The 20,930-nt window shown below is 38.9% G+C and overlaps 1 protein-coding gene across 2 annotated transcripts in view; it reads left to right on the top strand.

Moving 5' to 3' along the window:
- The window catches only part of LOC111154823 (cell division cycle 42), a 48,122-nt gene extending 27,382 nt beyond the window's left edge, over nt 1–20,740 (top strand). Inside the window, exons 2-6 of one of the 2 annotated variants that reach the window (XM_022514746.1) lie at nt 3,142–3,297; nt 6,080–6,152; nt 15,234–15,343; nt 15,464–15,661; nt 20,551–20,740. In XM_022514746.1, coding sequence (XP_022370454.1) covers nt 3,193–3,297; nt 6,080–6,152; nt 15,234–15,343; nt 15,464–15,661; nt 20,551–20,640 — 576 coding nt within the window. In that variant the 5' untranslated portion in view covers nt 3,142–3,192 and the 3' untranslated portion in view covers nt 20,641–20,740. Of the gene's footprint in view, nt 1–3,141; nt 3,298–6,079; nt 6,153–15,233; nt 15,344–15,463; nt 15,662–19,068; nt 19,257–20,550 lie in introns of those variants that run through there. The other variant, XM_022514748.1, reaches the window with a different exon arrangement.
- Nucleotides 20,741–20,930: the final 190 nt, after the last annotated feature.

Raw genomic sequence — 20,930 nt, 5'->3', positions numbered from 1 at the left:
ATTTTAGCACATGAGGCAGTTATATTCATAGTTCTGATCATGGGAACGTCTTGTTCTCAGTGTCTTCTTTCTTATTCCCTAGGGAATCTTACGAAAATTTCAAGAAACGGTGGCTTTTCCCCCACTAGAATTTTGAAGCTTATAAGTGGCCTGTTGATTTTGTATTTTCTTGTTAGTATGGGTATACAGAATGAAAATAAGGAGCTTTACAGGTAGGGATGACAATTTGATTTCAACCATGATTAAAATTTAGAAGAAGCATTTACCTTAGATGTTTTTGAGATAGCCTCAAAAGTGGTCAATTTTACTGTAATTTACTAGAATTTCTGTGATGCTAAGACACTTTTCTTCTACATTTAACCCTTCTAAATTTAGGATATATTTAAAAATCATTGGCTTCTTAGAGTCTGTGAAAGATAGTAATTAGGATATCAATTCTGCTGTTGTAACAGAGAAATCCAAAATACTAGGGACTTAATGAAAGAGAAATTTCTTTCTTTCTTCTTTAAGAGTCCTGGAGGCGGTCCAGGGCTGGCCCTTCCCATTATGTTACTCATCCTTAACATGTAATTTGTGTCTTGTGGTTCAGTATGACTGCTTCAGCTCTCATCATCACGTCTGCATTCCAGCCTACAGGCTGGAACAGGGAGACTCTTTCCTTTGCTATTAAGGCGACTCTTGAAGGTTGTTTCATCTGTAATTTCCACTCCCCTTAATCACAGTGGTCACATCCAGCTGCAAAGGAATTTAGGAAATGTAGTCTCTCTTTATTGGGGACCACAAGCTTAAGTGAAAATTCTGTTACTAAAGAAGAAAGGAAGAACTGGCAGACCGCTAGCAGTCTCTGCCACAGTGGTCAATGATTACTTTCTGCCCAGTATTGATTAAACTCTACATAAAAAATTCACCTGGTAACAATAATCAGGAGAAATAGAAGGTATAAGGACTGAACTTGAAATAGATTTGTAGGCACCTGGAAAATATTCTGTAGAATGATCAGAGTTCTCTGCTTACCTTTCTTTTCTTCACTGTGAATTGAAAAGAAATTCTACAGAAGACCTTATTTATTTATTTTTTTTTTACCAGAACATTATGCTTTTTTTCAGCAGTACATTCAGGAGCGTGAGAAGACAGCTATTCTTCTTTCCTCTTCTTTATTATTATGTAAAAGACATTCTTTAGGAGTAATTCTCTATAATTCGTACTCAGTGTGCTAAATTATTTTGATAAGTAATTTTGATTTAGTTTAGGGTTTAAGATCTTTAACGTTTAATATTGTATTAGTATGAGTGCTTCTTCAGTGCATTATAAGCAGAAGGGAAGGAACAAGATAAAAGGAGGTTAAATAAAGAGAAATACAATCAGGATGATTTTGATGGGGAATGGGAGAGTGTATATTTCCTGTTTAAGTTACTCCTGCTGTATCTACAGAGATGTTAACAGGCATTTATAACTCATCATGATTAAGAGTTGTGATGGATACTGTAGGACAAAGTAGGCATGGCAGCCAGCCCACCCAGTTAGGCGGTTCTGACATTTTTATGTCTAGTAAGGTGGTGGTTTTGGCAACCCCTTCAGGATTGTAATTGAACTAGGACTTTATCTTAAAATGTAGGAACACAGGGCATGATGTTTCTTTTTTATTCTCCCAGAAAAGTTTTAAAGTTTTCATTGATGGCTTGGTTGGGTGGCTGGCCCTTGGTTTCAGCTCAGGTCATGATCTCAGGGTCCTAGGATTGAGCCCCATGTTGGGCACCATGCTCAGTGGGGAGCCCGCTTTGAGGATTCTCCCCCTTCTTCTGCCCCTCCCCTGCGTGCATGCTTTTTCTCTCTAAGATAAATAAGTCTTTAAAAAAAATCTTTTTTTTCGTTAACTCTAAGATGCCATTTATCCTGATTTCTTAGATGTCAAAATGTGTGTGGGGGGGGTGACTGGTAATGATTTTAAGAATCCTTCAGTAAAGACATGTTTTGATTTTAGAGATGTTTGTTTACTTATTTATAAGAGATTTTATTTATGGGGGAGCACAAGTTGGGGGGATGGGCTGAGGGAGAGGGAGAAGCAGACTCCCCTCAGAGCAGGGAGCCCAATGTGGGGCTCCATCCCAGGATCCTGGGATCATGACCTGAGCTGAAGGCAGATGCTTAACCAACTAAGTCACTCAGGCATCTGATTTTAGAGATGTTCAAATGTGAAAGCAAGCATCTATGAACTGATGAAATATAATAAATCTTCAGTGCATTTGTAATCAGTAGCTTCTTAGAGTGGAGAACTATAGTAAGATAAACTAATTTTATCTGTTCATAAGTCATTGTGCTTTAGAGTGATCTCTTTATTATAAACATGTAGGTTTTGGCCTCTTCATGCCATGAATATTGAGTCAGTAACTAGGCAACCTGGTGTCAAAACAGCTGCTGAGACCAGGGATCACCCTGATCTTTGTCCAGTTCCTCTGTTACAAGGGGTTGGTGGTGGTGCTCTGTAGCCTGTGGGTTACAGCCTGAGTAACTGTAGCTCTAAGAGTGGATGAATGGACCAGTCTTTAAATCAGTGACTTCTGTATTGCAGTCTAGGACAAATACACGCGTGTACACACTACACACAACTGAAGGAAGAGTTTCACACAGTCACTTGGCACACTACATGAGATTCATTCTGAAATGGCCTCTTCTCTTTCTTTTTTTCTGTATAATTTTGTTATTAGAGCACATGTGCAGTGGGGGAGGGGCAGAGAGCGAAAGGGAGAGAGAGAAGCCCATGCAGGCTCCACACCCAGTGCAGAGCACAGGGCTTGATCTCATAACTTCTTGAGATCATGACCTGAGCCAAAATCAGGAGTTGGGACACTTAACTGAATTACACAGATGCTTCCTTCTCTTTCATGATAGAAATAAATATGTTGCCCTTTACACTACTTTGGACTTTTAAAGACGTTGAAAACAACAGGGATCAGAAACTTAAGAGAATTGACTCTCATTTGTTATTATGACTTTAAACCAGTCACAATTTTTCTTTTAAGGTTCTTTCAGCCACAGTAGTTGGGGTGCTAGTTCTGTTTTTGCTCTGAATGAATCTTTTGCTAGTAGAAGAAATAAATATATCACTACAAATGAAACAAATGTCCTTCATCTCTTTTGTAGGTCATCACTGAATTTTGAAGTATTTTAAGTGGATACAAAACTGTTTCAGCAATGCAGACAATTAAGTGTGTTGTTGTGGGCGATGGTGCCGTTGGTAAAACATGTCTCCTGATATCCTACACAACAAACAAATTTCCATCTGAGTATGTACCGACTGTAAGTATAAAGGCTTCCATTTGTTAGTGAAATGTTTTCTATTTGGATCTTTTGAAAACTCTGTGTGTACTGAAACTTTTCTGTTGTCTGCCTTTGTGTCCTGTTTTTAAAGATCTGTCATGGGTAAATTATATTCACTTTAAAATTAATAGCTGAAAAATCAGTAAAGAGTCAGAGGGGTGATACAAGGTTTTGCAAGAAGTGCTGGGAGACCAAACTCCAATAGACAAGATTCTAAAGAGTGGTGGTCTCAGTTTGGAGAAGTATGCTCAGTGTCTTGGAATGAGATGACTTTTGGGTGGCGGTGGGGAGGAGTGGATAACTTGGCCAGTGAGGAATCAGTGCTTGGAGTCTAGGATGCTTTTTGGGGTCTTGTAACTTCAGAGAAAGTAGTATGTGTCTCTATTTATTTTCTGTAGGGGGTAGAAGAGAATCTCATGGAGCTGTTGTTTTAGCAGTAAATGGAGCTCCAAATTGCTTTTAAAGGGCAGAGACCTGTTTTGTTAGGAGAACACTAGCAGAAGCCTTTGGGCATTCTCTCCCACAAATGCTATGCATTTCTTTCTTTCTTTCTTTCTTTCTTTTTTTTTTTTTTTAAGATTTTATCTATTTATTCGACAGACAGAGATCACAAGTAGGCAGAGAGGCAGGCAGAGAGAGAGGTGGGGGAAGCAGGCTCCCCGCTGAGCAGAGAGCCTGATGTGGGACTCGATCCTGGGACCCTGAGATTCTGACCTGAGCCGAAGGCAGAGGCTTAACCCACAGAGCCACCCAGGTGCCCCCCCCCCAACAAATGCTTTTTATCAGCTCCTTAGAAGAGTAGGGGGAAAATGGGAATAACAAAGACAGTGAAGTGAAAGAGAAGAGTTCTTTGGAGTGACAGTGACTTGTCCTTGAAGGAATGTGTTTGGAAGGATCCACTGTTCGTTCCAGGTTGGGTGACCCAATCCAGTGGTATAATTATGTTAAACACAGGCGTTCCTTCAGTATGCATGCCGAGCTAGGGTTGGCCTGGCTTTCAGTAACCACCTCTGTTAAGTGAGTTATTTTAGGGGTTATGAAGAACCTATATATGATTAATATGAAATTAGTATTGTTTGGATGTAAAAAGGAAGAAAATGTCTGAATACTTCAGGTTAATCTTAAGAGACATGAACATTGTTAAGAGAATGAATACAGGTTAAGGGCTTGGTGATTTTGTTTAATTAGAATTGACAGTTTGTAATATCCCGAAGCAGATAAAGTGAGGTAGGCCAAGGCTGTAGGAAGCAGGAAGGTTAAGTTTCTTGGAGGGGGAGAATTTGAGGTATAATTAATATAAGATCATATTTTGGGATTGACCCATTTGTGACTGGGACATGGTAAGTGGAAAGTTTTGAGGTTAAGAGGGACTTGTAGGGGATTTTCAGAGACACAGGAATCTTGTTTCAGAGTGAGGACAGCTATTGGAATTTTGGCGTTTCAGTCTCCATTAAAATTACTCTCTTGTAACCATGATTTCTGAGTCTGTGTTAGATTTTGGTCATGAGGCGTTCTGTTTAAGGGGTCTATCAGGTGTTTCATACATGTGTTTGTATGTGGGTATCTGAAAGACGGGTTAGGTAGGACTTAAATAATCTATGTGGTTGAGAGTTTAACCACATTCATTATAATTTTCCTTGTTTTTTAAAAAAATATTTATTTATTTGAGATAGAGCAAGAGAGAGCAGGGGCAGAGGGGGAGAGGGAGAAGCAGACTCCCTGCTGAGCAGGGAGTAGGCCACAGGGCTCCATCCCAGGACCCAGGGTTCATGACCTGAGCTAAAGGCAGACACTTAACTGACTGAGCCACTCAGGTGCCTCTTTCTTGTTCTTGTTATCGAGAACTGACTTTCCTTTAACTACCACCTGCCTGGTGCCCTTGCTTTCACTCTTGTTTACAAACAATCCGTTAAAGCTTGAACCAGAAAGTTAGAATTAGATGAAGCAGGGCTGATCTGAAAATACAAAGTCCTTCTAGTTGGAAAGATTGCTTTTCATTTGTCAGTTCGGAAGAATCCATGAATTATCGTTGGGTCTTTTTTCATTTAGCACCATTACCTCCCATTTTCACGAATAATTTAGCACAACCAATATTAGTATATACTGAGTTTGTCATGGGTTTTACAGTATTCGAAAATAAAAACATTTAGTCACAGAGGGTCTCTTCAGTCATGTGGTTTGTATTCAGTAACATAAGTTTTATTCATGAAATCTCAACAAATAATCTGCCAGCCTTTTCTTGGACACTTTCCTTGACTTGAGGGAACCTTTATTTCTCTCTGATGGGCTTGTTTGTAACAAGGCGCTTCTTGTCTTGAACCCTGAAAGGAAGATTATCATGGATCTAGGATATTTAGATTCTAGATTAAAATGAAATGGTCTATGAAGAATTAATTTCTTAGAAATCAGATTGAGCATTAAGATAAATTGTAAGCTTACTGTCTCAAAGTTTTAAACTTGAAGAGGATTGTTTTGTGTAGCTCGGGACCCTGCTTCTGTGACACCTCTAGCTTTTCTGTGGCTTTTAATCCAGGCTGCTGGGGTAGAGCAGACCTCCCAGAATACATTCCCTGTCACTTTTTCCCAAGAATCATTTAGTTCATGCAAGGGTTTAGTTGGCAAGGTTTGTTACATAAGAACAATTTGGGCTAAGAGAGGTTTAAGTCTTAGGAAGGAAATAATTGCCTTTACTTAAGAGTTGTTCTATCCCATTTTGACCATCCCCTTGCATACTAATGATGTTGTATTTTTGTGTTTTTAGGTTTTTGACAACTATGCAGTCACAGTTATGATTGGTGGAGAGCCATATACTCTTGGACTTTTTGATACTGCAGGTGAAAACTTGATATCTTTTATGTTTTAGTCTATAAGTATTAACAGTTGCTGGTTGTCTGTCTTTTTTTGTGGACATTTTGGGAAACTAGCATATTAGTAAACCACTTGCCTTTTGTTAATACTTTAGTAGGATTGGATGTCATGATGGCCGATACTTGACTCAAGAGGCAGTCCCAGAGCTGGAATCGCAATAGGAGTTTGGAGTTCCTTGGGTGCATGGTGTGGAAGGAAAGAAAGTAGGGTGAGAGCAGAGTACATTAGGCAAGCTGTATTGTCACTCTCTGAAATTTGAAGGCTTATTTAGGATTTGTGTCTGTATAATACATGTGCGGATAGCTTCTTAGATAGTTTGTTATTTTAACTACATCTGAAACTGCTTTGAACGTGAACCAGTACCTAGCTCATATTATTGACCTTTGTGGTCAGTTTTTGAAATTAAAGGAATAAATTGCTTTCTTCCTTAAGTATACCTAGTTTCTCAGTGTTATTTCCTCGTTGTTTTAACAGTGGCTGCACACGTCTTTTTTTTTTTTTTTTTTAAGATTTTATTTATTTATTTGACAGAGATCACAAGTAGACAGAGAGGCAGGCAGAGAGAGAGAGAGGAGGAAGCAGGCTCCCTGCGGAGCAGAAAGCCCGATGTGGGGCTTGATCCCAGGACGCTGGGATCATGACCTGAGCCAAAGGCAGAGGCTTTAACCCACTGAGCCACCCAGGCGCCCCGTGGCTGCACGTCTTAATTTCTGACTTCTCTCTCTGTAGTCTCAGTTATTATCAGCTTAATTAGCCAAAGGAAAATTTCAGAAAGGTAATCTTTTCGTATTTAGGAATTCTAAGTGCTTCACATCATATGTGTGCTCCTCTCCCTCTCTGCCAGCCAACATACTGTTCTGACGGAGTTATGGTGTACTGCTCACCTTTAGGGACTGTCTAGATTTAGTTGGGAGGGTGAAGTGGAGAGATAGTGGGACAGTGGTAAGCAGTTCATTTTAGAGATCAGTGGCTTTCTGATGTTGGTTTAGGCCCCAAAATGTTCATGAATTAAAATTTACAAGAGTAATGGTGTATGGGAGGAAACTTGGAAAATAGAAAAAATAATGACCTGTACTTCATTATAGGTGAGGGATTTTTCTGTGTTTGTGTGTGCCCTTGGAGGCAATCTGTATGCAGAAAAAGATAATTTATGGCCTCTTGGGGTTGAAAATTAATTTTATATTTTATTTTAAAATTTCAAATCAGTATTTAATCAGTATTTTGTTTTTTAGCTTAAGTGAAGTATAATACAATAGAATTCAGTTATTTTATGTGTCAGTTTGATTTTTACTGACTATATAGTCATGTAACCTCCACCATAATCAAGGTCTGTCACCTAAAAAATTTTCTTGTGTTCTTTCCCAGGCAGCCACAGCTTTGCTTTCTGTCATTGTGGTTTTGCTTTTTTAGAATTTCATATAAATGGAACCTAGTAGTCTTTTGTGCTTGGTTTCTTTTACTTAGCATCATGGTTTTGAGATTGATCTATTTGTATGTATCAATAGTTTTTTCTAATTGCTGAGTAGTAGTACATACTGTGAATATAGCATAATTTGGTTCTCTCTCTACAAGTTGATGGATGTTTGGGTTCCAGTTTAAGTGTGTGAATAGTGGTGCTGTGTACATTTGTACACAGATCTTTGTATGGACATATTTTATTTCTCTTCAATATTTAGTTTTGGAGTAGGTAAACCTTTAAATGTAGTTGTACAACTTAATAATTTTTTTTTATTAAAATAGTCACTTTTGGGACGCCTGGGTGGCTCAGTTGGTTAAGCCGCTGCCTTCGGCTCAGGTCATGATCCCAGCGTCTTGGGATCGAGTCCCGCATCGGGCTCCTTGTTCTGTGGGGAGCCTGCTTCTCCCTCTGCCTCTGCCTGCCATTCTGCCTGTGTTCGTTCTCTCTCCCTCTCTCTCTCTGACAAATAAATAAAAATAAAATCTTTAAAAAAAAATAATAAAATAGTCACTTTTATGAATCAGTCATTCTCAAGGTGGCCAAGGGTCCTTTGACTAATACTGGTTTATTTAACTTATGTTGACAAGACTTTAATCCCAGTCAGCCTCATTTACAACTGTGTTAAATATCTTCTGGTACTTTAATCTGCATTTATAAATTTAATATATTCAGAATAGTTTTCTGTTTTAATCAATTCAATTTGCTTGACCTGACAAGTGAAGCAATCCCAGGCTTTTATATACAAAGCCTCAATTAGCCTGATAACTTAGATTTCCTCTGTTTATGTTTTAATTTATCACAAACAGTATTTTTATAACCTTTATAAAATTCTTAACGCTTTTCAACGAAAAAGTCCCAAGGTTAAGACCAGTTACTCAGTTACACATTTTAAATTGGAATCAGAGAACAAATCTATCATGTTCTTTAATGTGGCAGATTATTATAAATATTATAGGCATGGCGTGCTAAATAAGGATAGATTATTCCTAAATGTAATGAAAAATAAACAATAGTATTTGATTTATTTCATCTCTTAGATTCTGAATCTTTCTGGGGGTTAAAAAACATTAACTAAGGAAATGATTTTACTAGCCCAGGCAAGTTGGGGGGTTTCCATCTACACTGTTGAGGTCATTATAAGCCTGAGATTTTTTTTTTGAGACAAGCATTGGAGAATTGGGGCAGTAGGTATCCATAGTGACTCTCTGTCTTTGATAGACTTAAGGGGAGACTTGTATCTTCTGCAGAGGCCTTAATTTCAAAATCATGCCATTAACTCTTTTTTTTTTTTTTTCTGCTAAAGCTTTCATCCCCATTGAGATGGCCTTGGACTATTTGTGTTTAATCTGCTGACTTTTTGTAATTTTGTTCTGAATTCTTTTTATAGCATTCCTATCTCACCTCTGGCTACAATTCTCTCTCTCTTTTTTTTTTTTTGGAAGTGTGAAACAAAAACTGACAAGGGAGGACTGTACTTCTCATACAAAGTCTCTAAACCAAGCTAATGGCTTATGTATAAGGGGTTTAGGAGGTTCTGGCTGCAACTCTTATCGATACATTTAATACCATTTAAGATCAGAGATAGGTGGAAACACCTGGCTGGGTCACTCAGTGGAGCATGTGACTCTTGATCTCAGGGTCATTTAAGCCTCAAGGTAGTTTAAGTCCCAGATTGGGGGTAGAGCCTACTTATTTTTTAATTTTTATTTTATTTTATTTATTCATTCATTCATTCATTTTTAATTATTTTTATTTTTTTGAGAGAGAGAATGAGCAGGGAAGAGGGGCAGAGGGAGAGAGAGAGAAGCAGACTCCCTGTTGGGCAGGGAGCTCGGCTTGGGACTTGATCGGAGGACCTGGAGATCGTGACTCGAGCTGAAGGCAGACACTTAACCAACTAAGCCACCCTGGTGCCCCCTATTTTTAAAAAAAATTTTAAAAAGATTTTATTTATTTATTTATCAGAGAGAGTGAGAGAAGGATTGAGACTGAGCAACCAGGGGAGCAGCTGGCAGAGGGAGAAGCAGGTTTCCCACCAAGCAGGGGCCTGATGCAGGACTCACTCCCAGCACCCTGGGATCATGACCTGAGCCAAAGGCAGATACTTAACTGACTGAGCCACCCAGGTGTCCCTAGAGCCTACTTTAAAAAAAAAAAAAAAAAAAAAAAAAAAAAGGATCACAGGGCTGTCTTTGTCTCACAGCTTTTATTTCTGTCTCTGTGGTCACAACAGTAAATTTTTGTTCATGAGATTCCCCCCACAGTTATTTTCTTCTTTTTCCCCCTTCACATGTTGTACTATTGTGTATTTCCTTCTGTATTTAGCTTTTTTTTTTTACTTAACGTGTTTATCATGTTAAGTTGTTCTGTAATTGTTGTATTGTTGTATAATCATTGTCCCACTGTCATTTCCTTTCTGTGTCAGACTTTTAAATATTACTCTTTATTACAAAGATGTGGGTTTTACTTATAGGGAAAAATAATAAAAATGTAGATAAATAAAATAATGAAAAAGCGTCTGTATTCAGAGATGTCTTAGTGTATGTCCTAAACAGAGCTCTTCCTATATGTTTGTTGTATTTATTCTTAGGGAAAGGGGATATTATTATCCCCCCGCCCCCACTTTCCCTTTCCTCTTAAAACAACATGGTGACGTCTCTCAAGGTTGTACTTGTATGTCATAGTCCTTATAGTGACATGGTAGTCTTTTGTATGGCAGATCACACCACAGTTTAGTTTCTTTTGTAAATGTTTGGGATCTGTTCACAGTATTTTATATTAAGACCTTTTCTGGGTCAGACATTTTTATATTTTGACACACATTCCTTTTTGTCTTTTTTTTTTTTTTTAAAGTGGACTTCACACCCAGCATAAAACCCATGTGGGGTTTGAATTCACCATCCTGAGATCAGGACCCAAAGCTGAGATCAGGAGTCAGACCCTAAACCAACTGAGCCCCCCAGGCGCCCCTTTTTTGTCAGTTTCTATCCTGATTCAATTTCAGACTTGAAGAAAAGTTGCTAGTACAAAGAACTCCTTACCAGATTTACCGGTTCTTAATGATAGACTTTCTCTTGCTCTGTATGCATGTTGTTTAATTTCTTAACCATTTGAAAGTAAGTTGCATACATTATGCCCTTTTGCTTTTTAATGCTTCAGTGTATGTATTTCTTAAGAGCAAGGATATTCTCTTACAGTATACCTCTCAAATTCAGGAAATACAACATTATATGTAATATTTTAAATTTTAATCTATAGTCAGTGCCTATAATGTCCCTTACAGCAAAAATTCTTTCTGAAACAGAAAGAAACATGCATGTCACATAGGAAGCAGGATCACTAGGTGCCATTGAATTTTGAATGATTGGTTGTAGAAAAAAATGATTAGGTTTGAGTCTGTAGTGGTAAATACTGTGAAATGCTTAATTTATTTTCTTTTTGTGTTTACAGTACCCTATTGGAAATATCTAAAAATGTGGCTTTTGGCAGTAAATTCTTATTTTTCATGCCATGAGATTCTTTCAGACTTTATATGGGCCGGAGTCCTCGGTTCAAACGGACTTAGTTCCTCTTGAATTTCAATTTTATTTTATTTATTTATTTTTTTTTAAGATTTTATTTATTTATTTGTCAGAGAGAGAGGGAGAGAGAGCAAGCACAGGCAGACAGAATGGCAGGCAGAGGCAGAGGGAGAAGCAGGCTCCCTGATGAGCAAGGAGCCCGATGTGGGACTCGATCCCAGGACGCTGGGATCATGACCTGAGCCGAAGGCAGCTGCTTAACCAACTGAGCCACCCAGGCGTCCCTTGAATTTCAATTTTAAATACGAGATTCTAAATAAGGGAAAGGTCAGCAACCCATGAGATGTATCGCTGCTTTTTGGCAAATGTTGGAAGTTGAGCAGTGAGCTTATGTGCTGTTAGAGTAGGTATAATTTAAGACTTGTGGTCAAAACCTGACTTGACGTAGAGTGAAATTTTCTTGATCATGTTGTTTACTGTAAAGGATGCTCAGTGATGACATTAACGCTATCAAGTGAGTAATAGCTGTTTGTGACATTCTTAGAGGATACATTTTAGCTGGATAAATTATGCTTGGATAATGAAGAATCTTGCTCATCTTAAGGGACTGCATTCATTCTTTTTCCTTAAATGTAGCACTTGAAGCAGCAGTAGAGGTAAGGCAGCCTGCTTCCTATTTTTGAACAATTTCATTTCTGATTTTTTTCTCCTTGGGAAAGGAAAAGAAAGATATTTATAGCTTTGAGGGTTTGTTTTTCACAAATGCACAACTGGACCAATACTGCTTTGGGCTTAGTATTCAAAAAAGAACGGCTGTTTGTTTTCTGTCTTCATCTGAGTAGAAGGTTCATTGCATGTAACACATTGGACATTCATTTAGATGCTCTTACTGGTGCTCAGGAATATAGAGTTGGATCTGTTTTTGATGTGCACTAACACGGATTGATTGCAGTGACCGAATGACTAAAAATGAAGCCATTTTCTAGTCTGTGTCAGGCTTAATTTTTTTGAAATACATTCATTCCATTTGAAGAGAGAATAAAGCTAAGAAAAGGTGTGTGAATGTACTTTTTTTTTTGTAAAAATAAGGGATGGTTAGTTCTGTCTAATTATTTTTTATTTTTTTATTTACTTTTTCTTAAGATTTTGTTTCCTTATTAGAGAGTGCTCGAGTAGGCAGAGCTGCAGGCATAAGGGACAGGGAGAAGCAGGCTTTTTGCTGAGCAGGGAGCTGGATGAAGGGCTCGATTCCAGGACTCAGATCATGACCTCAGCTAAAGGCAGCCGCTTAACCGACTGAGCCACTAGACACCCTATGCACTTATTTTTTAAAAAAGATTTTATTTTTATTTATTTGAGAGAGAGAGAGAGAGAACACATGAGCAGGGGGAGGGGCAGAGGGAGAAGCAGACTCCTCGCTGAGCAGGGAGCCCAATGCAGGGCTGGATCCCAGGACTCTGAGATCATGGCTTGAGCTGAAGGCAGCCGCTTAACAGACTGAGCCACTGAGGTATCCTTCTTATTTTTTAAATTTATTTTTTGTTGTGTTTTTTTGGAGCTTTGATAGGCAATGTGTCAAATCTCCAGCCAGTGTGAGAGCTCAGGCTCTTAAGATTGAGAGAATTAAGGAGCTTGGCTGATTTTGTTTTCTTTAAGCCCATTCTTTTCTTAAATCTCTTCCATGTCTGTAATGATACATTCTACATGGTAATTTTAAGAAGTGAAAGTTACACTTCTAAGAGCATACCTTTAAAGCCTTTGACTCTGACCCTATCATATTGTTAGAGTAAGTATGCAATCAGTACTAGAGGTGGTGATGATGATTTTTATTTTTATTTTTTTTTGTAACCTCCTTCCTTTTTCCCTTTTCGTTTAATCTGTATTTTAATCTTCGTATTGTCCTGAAGGTAGATACCTTTTTTGTCTGCTCACAATGTATTGCTCATTCAAGTGGCAGTAACAGTGATGTCTTTAATTATCATGTTTTGATAGCTACCCTCAATTCTTGTATTTTCTCTCAATGCTGGAAAAAAAAATTTCACTGGCATACAAAATATTTAACTCTCCTTTTCCCTCCCCTTTAAAAGTTCTTTATTGTGGTAAAATAGATAAAATGTAGAATTTGTCATTTTAACTTTTTTTTTTTTTTAAGATTTTATTTATTTGACAGAGAGAGATCACAAGTAGGCAGAGAGAGAGGAAGGGAAACAGGCTCCCCGCTGAGCAGAGAGCCTGATGTGGGGCTCGATCCCAGGACTCTGGGATCATGACCTGAGCTGAAGGCAGAGGCTTTAACCCACTGAGCCACCTGGGTGCCCCATTTTAACTATTTTTTAAGCGTACAGTTCAGTAGCACTAGGTACTTAACTATTCTTTTAAAACATAGGACTGCTGTAGTTCATTTTCAAAATTGAAGTGTTAAACCCTGTCCTGGCAACTCCTTCCCTCCCCTCATGGTTTTAGAAATGTGTGTAGATACTTTTAAAAACTTTATATCTGGAAATAATTTTCAGGTCTACAGAACAATTGGGAGAATTGTACCAGGAGCCTCCATACACCGTTTAACCAGATTTACCAATCTGTATTTTGCCCTATTTGCTTTATTATTCTCTTTCAATGTAATATGCACATGAATTTTTTTCCCTGAGCTGTTTGAGAGTGAGTTGACCGCATAGCCATTTAGTCTTGAATAAATATGTATTTCCTAAGAATGGAGACATTCTTGTGTAATAGTAAACAACTTACGGAAATTTAACATTGATACAGAATTTGAATCTAACATCTCTGTCTCTGTTCTAGCTTTGTCAGCTGAGCCAAGCCCAGTATTTTCTGCTTTAAGTACAGGATCATGTATAGCATTTAGTTGTCATGTCTTTTTAGTCTCTTAATTTGGATCAGTTCTTCAGCCTTTTTTTGGTCTTTCATGACATTATTTTTGTAGAATACAGGCACGTCTTCTCCCTCTCCTCCCCTTATAAAACGTTCCCCATGCTTTGGATTTGGTCTGTGTTTCCTCAGATTAGGTTCAGATTATGTATGAAATAGTACATTGGGGATGTGTCTTTCTCAGGATATAAATCTAGGGGCACACGATATTCATCTGCCACTCAACTGATGATGGTAATTTTAATGACTCAGTCAAGGGCATGTCCAGTTTCCTGGCAGTATAGTGCCATTCTTCCCCTTGCAGGTTTATCGACAGTCTTTAAGACCATACACATATTCTTATTTTCCCTAGGATAATCCCCACAGATTATCCCCACAGATGTGGCATCCATTGATTCTTGCCAAGTTATTTTTTTAATAGGTACTTTCATTTTCATATACTGGTGTTAATGCACACAGTAACTAAGCCTGTGCATATGCTTTGGTAATCATGATGGGCAGTGGATTGTGTCAGTGGGGTTTCACTGAGGTTTTTGTTTCCTTAGATGGTTTCACTATGATTATTTCTTAAAAAAAAAACCAAAAAAAACAAATTTATTTATTTATTTAACATTTTACTTATTTACTTGACAGACAGAGATCACAAGTAGGCAGAGAGGCAGGCAGAGAGAGGGAGAGAGGAGGAAGCAGGCTCCCTGCCGAGCAGAGAGCACCCGATGCGGGGCTCGATTCCAGGACCCTGAGATCATGACTTGAGCCGAAGGTAGAGGCTTTAACCCACTGAGCCACCCAGGTGCCCCTCACTGTGATTATTTCTTAACTAGATCTGAGTAGGATTGATTTTAACCATTTCTGTAGCAATAGCTTACTGTTTTTATTACGTTATCATTGGGTTGCTGATGGACACAAAGATTGGAAACTACAAACTGGTAACAGTAAACAACTAATGCACAATGGATTTATTGCTGTTTTCAGGGATTGAAATACTGAGTTAGCTGAGTAAGAACGTTCATCAAGTATTATATTACAAAAGCCACACATTTTATTAGATTAGTAAGTTGCTTTCTCAGTAATGGTCAGCGTGCTGTTAGCTGCATGCTTACTCTGTGACTGACTTGTGATTTTGATACTGTGAGGATGCCAAGATTCAGTTGCTGACTTCTCCAATTTTTTCCCTCCAGGGCAAGAGGATTATGACAGATTACGACCGCTGAGTTATCCACAAACAGATGTATTTCTAGTCTGTTTTTCAGTCGTCTCTCCATCCTCATTTGAAAATGTGAAGGAAAAGGTGAGTTGGTCAGATACTCTTGCACTGAAAAAGGTGGTTACAGAACTTCTGTTGAGTTGTGTAAAGCTTTAGAGGCTTGTGGATTAATGCAGGTGTATTTTTAAAAATACTTTTCTCTAGTGGGTGCCTGAGATAACTCACCATTGTCCAAAGACTCCTTTCTTGCTTGTTGGGACCCAAATTGATCTCCGAGATGACCCCTCTACGATTGAGAAACTTGCCAAGAACAAACAGAAGCCTATCACTCCAGAGACTGCTGAAAAGCTGGCCCGTGACCTGAAGGCGGTCAAGTATGTGGAGTGTTCTGCACTCACACAGGTGAGGACAGAGTAGGCCCTTGTTTACTTACAGTTGGGTAGTTTCTTAAGAGTATTCGGGTTTGGGGGCTATTTTTAACAGTGGTCTGCAGTGCTCAAGAAAGCTGCGGGGAAGACTAGGACCAGCTTCATAGTATGTATTCTTTTGGTAGAGGTTCTGTGTTTGTGGAGAAAATTACTAAGCTCTGAGTAAAACTCTGTGTTGGTGAACTCCTGTATTGTACTGACTCATTTGTAGTGGTCAGGGATTGTGTTAAAATTTTTTTGTGGGTGGGTTCCAGATTAGCACTGATTTGCAAGAGAGTAGGTGAGTGATCCCCCCCACTGGCCCCCCGCCCCCGACACTTAAATTTTTATCTAAATGCATCTGATCTTTCCTGTCAATTCTGATCGCTGATGTTATAGTTTCTGGGGTAATTCAACTGACATCGGGAATTAGTCATAATAATTGAGACCCTCATGTCAGAGAAAGCTCCCTTGGCTATTTCTCAAGCATGCTTTATAAAAGGGCATCAGTGCTTGTGTATTTAGAGACATTCCTTCCCCATGTGGTCCTCTCTGTCCTTCTGTCCCTTTCTGAATAATTTAATTGGGCTCTTCTAGTTTGATGGGAAACACCAGATTCTGAGGTTAGGGAACAGTGTTAGAGTATTTCGAGTGGGAGCTATAACTGACCTGTGGGGTTTCATCTTTTCCATCTTCATGGTATTACTGACCGATTCTCCCTTTGAGTACTGTTCTGGGGGCAAAGGAAAAAATTATGGGAATAGCACAGAACTATTTTATTATTCTATTGGTACTGGAGCTCTGAGGTTTGAACATTGAGCAAGCATGTCTAGTTAAAATAGGGCAGAGCTAGGGTGCCTGGGTTGCTCAGTGGGTTAAAGCCTCTGCCTTTGGCTCAGGTCATGATCTCAGAGTCCTGGGATTGAGCCCTGCATTGGGCTCTCTGCTTGGCAGGGAGCCTGCTTCCCTTCCTCTCTCTCTGCCTGCCTCTCTGCCTAGGTGTGATCTCTGTCTATCAAATAAAAAATAAATAAAAATTAAAAAAAAAATAGGGCAGGGCTAAAGAGGTTTCCAATAATTACATTAAATATGCTTACATTTATCATGCTTACTCGTTTAGGTAATTGCTCTTTTTATTAAGTTTTTTTAAAAAACACTATTGTATTCTTATTGTATGTATACTAAGGCAAATGGCATATATAATTAACCTAGTATGCATGTACTAGGTGCTTAGTATGTGTGGCCTAGACTTAATTTAATAATCTCGAATTCAGTGCCAAGTTGGATATTTAAAGATAAAATTTTTATGGTTAACTGGGTATTCTGCAGGATGACTTCAGGTCTAAAATCGTACTCCCAGACCCAGTTTTCCTTGGCAGTTCAGTCCTGTTATAAAAGCAGATATTTTAAAGTTCAGAAGATTTTATATCCTCTTATCCACAGCACTGACTGAGATTTAAAAAAAATGCCTGATGGTTCTGTGTTTTGATACCATCAGAAGAGTGAGAAGGTTTGTGTGTGTGTGTGTGTGTGTGTGTGTGTGTGTGTGTGTGAAGGATATATGTGAAACGCATGTGTCAGATTATAACTAACTCTGTTAGGCATCCTTCTATACCCTTCTCCTCCAAGTATGGGTTGCTTTTGGGGGGAATGGAGGCAAATAGACCATGTGGACCCAATTCTAGGTCACTGGTAAAGTTTAAAGAATTGGATGCTTCCATTTAAGATTTTTTACAAGGTAAATACGTTTATACAATAAGTCACTTGGCAGATAGTAGGAATTTGAAAAGGTCTTAGCAACTTTTTTTTTTTTTCTTACCAGATTTTGATGTTTGGAGAAGTCAAGAGAGAAGATAGAAAATGGGGTGTCTGGTTGTGTTTGTGAGATAGAACTTTTAGGACTCCAGATTCCATTTTTGGTTCCTCTAAAACTGAACTCTTTTTATGATCAGATAGTATGGGTAAAGCAAAGATTAGTTTCATTATAGAGGGGATTAGTTATCTTTGTCCTTAAGCAAGAAGGGATTTGCTTTTTATGAAGGGGCGCCCTAGTTTCTCATGGTCATCCTCTTTTTTTCCCTTATAAAATGCACTTCCCTATCCATTGTCCCCTTTTCCTTTTGTATTTGACTACCAGAACTTGCTCTGAGATGTGTAGAAAGAATTTCTAGGAACTTTGCTTTTGTTTAGCATTTCTACTTTGTAAAAGTCCTAGAAGAAAACTTTTTAACCTCTTTGCTTCTTCTTAAGTACTTAATGTTATTTCTCATTTATTTTCTATCTCAAGGGATGTGTGGGTGCCCATCTTCTGGGATGTGTGCAGGGTTGGGTGGGAATACCTGGGGTAGTCTGGGGCTGGTGCTTGTTACTGGAGCTGTGTTCTGGGACTTAACGGGAGATTTTTACTTGGGATCAAACTAACGTAAAGAACACGTGAAACCTCTTTGGGTGGTAAACCTGTGGCTTCAGATTTAGGTGAGTTTAGGTGAGTCTATAGACCTGGGCCCAAGGTTCCAGTGCTACTGAGTCACAGTGTCACGTCGGAGTTCTGCCTGAGGTGTAAGTGTGTTTCCGCATCTTAATCCCTGTAAGATCCGAGAATATTCTTTATTTCACCCCATGCTTTATGCTCTGATATCCATGAAGACATCTTAAAGCATTTGACTGCTTGCTAAAACTCATTCTAGGACCCCATTCTTTGTTTTCCTATGACTTGGGTGGTGGTTACTTGCTCTAATAACATTACTGAATAACTGAAGCGTGTGCTGTTTCTAGAGTCTGTTCCTTAACTTCTCCCAGGTGGTACTGTTGAACAATTAACACTCTTTCTAAACGTCTGAACCATTTTGTTCCGGGAAACTGATTTGCTCTAAATCCTGGTTAATCCCATCCAGATATGTCCTTGAATCTAGAAACACGTAGCGCGCCTGTGAGTCTGCTGTTTGTGTCCTTCAGTTATTCAGGGGCTGAATTCACACAAGCCTGAAGTTGTGATTGATTTAGTTTCAGAACGTGTGTGCCATTCTTCTCATTGGAGATACTGGAGAGTTCTACAAGGCTTATCCAGTGCCTCTGTTTTGTTTACATATCCATTTTTTTCTTCTGGCATTATTTTCATTAAAATACAGTTTTTTCAAAATGCTATTATTTTAGGAGTCAGTGTACAGCATTTTCATAAAAATTGCTTTCTTGCTTAGTTAAGCTTTTTTATGTAGGAAGTTTCTGTTCATCTATCTACTGTCCTGATAATGGGCTTAAGATCTAGCTTTCTGGCCCTTACTCTTCTGAAGGAACGCTGCTTCTGTGAATTCAGCCCATGTAATCCGGATTGCTGTTGTATCTGCTCGTCTTTCTAATCCTCTAACCTGGCTGCTGTTCTCTCTCCTCCCCTCTGTCTTGTAGAGAGGTCTGAAGAATGTGTTTGATGAGGCTATCCTAGCTGCCCTCGAGCCTCCGGAAACTCAACCCAAAAGGAAGTGCTGTATATTCTAAACTGTTTCCTCCTTCCCCTCTTTGCTGCTGCTTCCTGTCCCACTACTGTAGAAAGAGCATTTAAAAACAAAGGAATAAAACCATCCTGTTTGAAAGCCTCTGCGTCTTTTTACTCACCACCTAAGAGCAACCTCTGTATTAGTTTTTGATCAAGAATGCAATATCTTATAGAATATTTTTTGTGATCAGTAGTCAAGTTGGACTTGTTTAACTTTCTGCTTCTTGAGTTGCCTGATGCTCAGAGCTTTTGGTTTGGATTACTATTGCAAAAGGGAACTTGGTGTGGCATTAAGAATGTTCTCTTGGAAAAAAACTGGAGTTTTAACACTTCCTAGCTCTAGATGGAGAAAAGAACATGAACATCATTTTACTCTTATGATCAATTGTAATTGTAATTGCATGACAAACTTTATGGAAGAAGGGTGACCTGCTAGTAGAGTGTAATGGGGAAGGGAGGATTCTTTGGTTTTCTTTTGTGCAGTGAAACTTTGTGTTGCTATTGCTTTGGCTGTCTGTGCTGTGGTGGAGTATTTGTCAGTCTGGGGTGGGAAAGGTATTAATGTATCTGCTACTGCTCTATGAAATCATTTGTCACACTATCTTTTAAGAACAGCATCCATTTTTAACAGTTGACTCAAGGTTTGTTAATGTTGAGATGTAAAGCTGCCACCTTTATATTTTCCTGCTTCTGATTTTATTGTTGTGAGGGAAACATACAATTGTGGTTACCTTCGAATTTTGAAATTAAAAATATACAATTGTTTGTATAAATGCCTGATGAAGCTTTATTCCTGTTGCACTGACTGGTTCTAGCTTTACCTATGTATCAGGTGCCCACATGTTGCTTCCTTGAGCCCCCTGGCTCTGTCTGATTGGTGGGATGCAGGGAGTTCAGAGTGAAGGTCTTTGACGCAGCCGCGGTAGCCGTGCTGTCCATCCTTGCCTGCGCCTTCCATGTAACAAGGATGCCACTGCCCGCTGCCAGCGCTCTTGGTCGTGTTCCATACTCCGCTGTTTCATTGGAATGCAGAGCTGCTGCCCTTGTGTTTATGTAAAATGTTTCAGCAGCATATTACACAACTCATTGAATGAGCAAGTGACACATGTGGCTTGTTCGCTTCTTGTGACATACATTGGTCTGCAAAAAGCTTTCTCAGAGGACCACTGTCTCATTCATGAATATCCACTCCTCTGCTCCTGAATTGCTGGATCCTTCCAGTGTCCTGCCTGGACAAAACTTGGTGAAGTGGGATGATTGTGTCGAGATTCAGAGTTGTTCTTAGCATTTCGTTCTTTGCCGGCTCTTGGGGGCTTGAATGTTTTTAATTTGATCTTCAGCTTTATTATACTGAAAATCAGACTGCCCATTTTTTTCTTTCTACCCCTTTTCAGAAAGGCCTAAAGAATGTATTTGACGAAGCAATATTGGCTGCCCTGGAGCCTCCCGAACCGAAGAAGAGCCGCAGGTGTGTGCTGCTATGAACGTGTCTCCAGAGCCCTTTCCGCACAGCTGGTGTCAGCATCATACTAAAAGCAATGTTAAATCAAACTAAAGATTAAAGATTAAAATTCGTTTTTGCAATAATGACAAATGCCCTGCACCTACCCACATGCACTCGTGTGAGACAAGGCCCGTAGGTATGGTCCCCTTCCCCCTCTCAGTACTAGTTAATTTGAGTAATTGTGTATTGTCAGAAAAGTGATTAGTACTAGTTTTTGTTTTGTTGTTTCAAAAAAAATTTTTTTTTTTTTTTTTTTTTTTTTTTTTTTTT

This window comes from Enhydra lutris, unplaced genomic scaffold (genome assembly GCF_002288905.1).
Source record: "Enhydra lutris kenyoni isolate GAN:26980312 unplaced genomic scaffold, ASM228890v2 scaffoldscaffold38, whole genome shotgun sequence".
Taxonomy (NCBI): Eukaryota; Metazoa; Chordata; class Mammalia; order Carnivora; family Mustelidae; genus Enhydra; species Enhydra lutris.
Note: the sequence above shows the minus strand (reverse complement) of the source record. Positions and strands in the feature narration are given on the sequence as shown.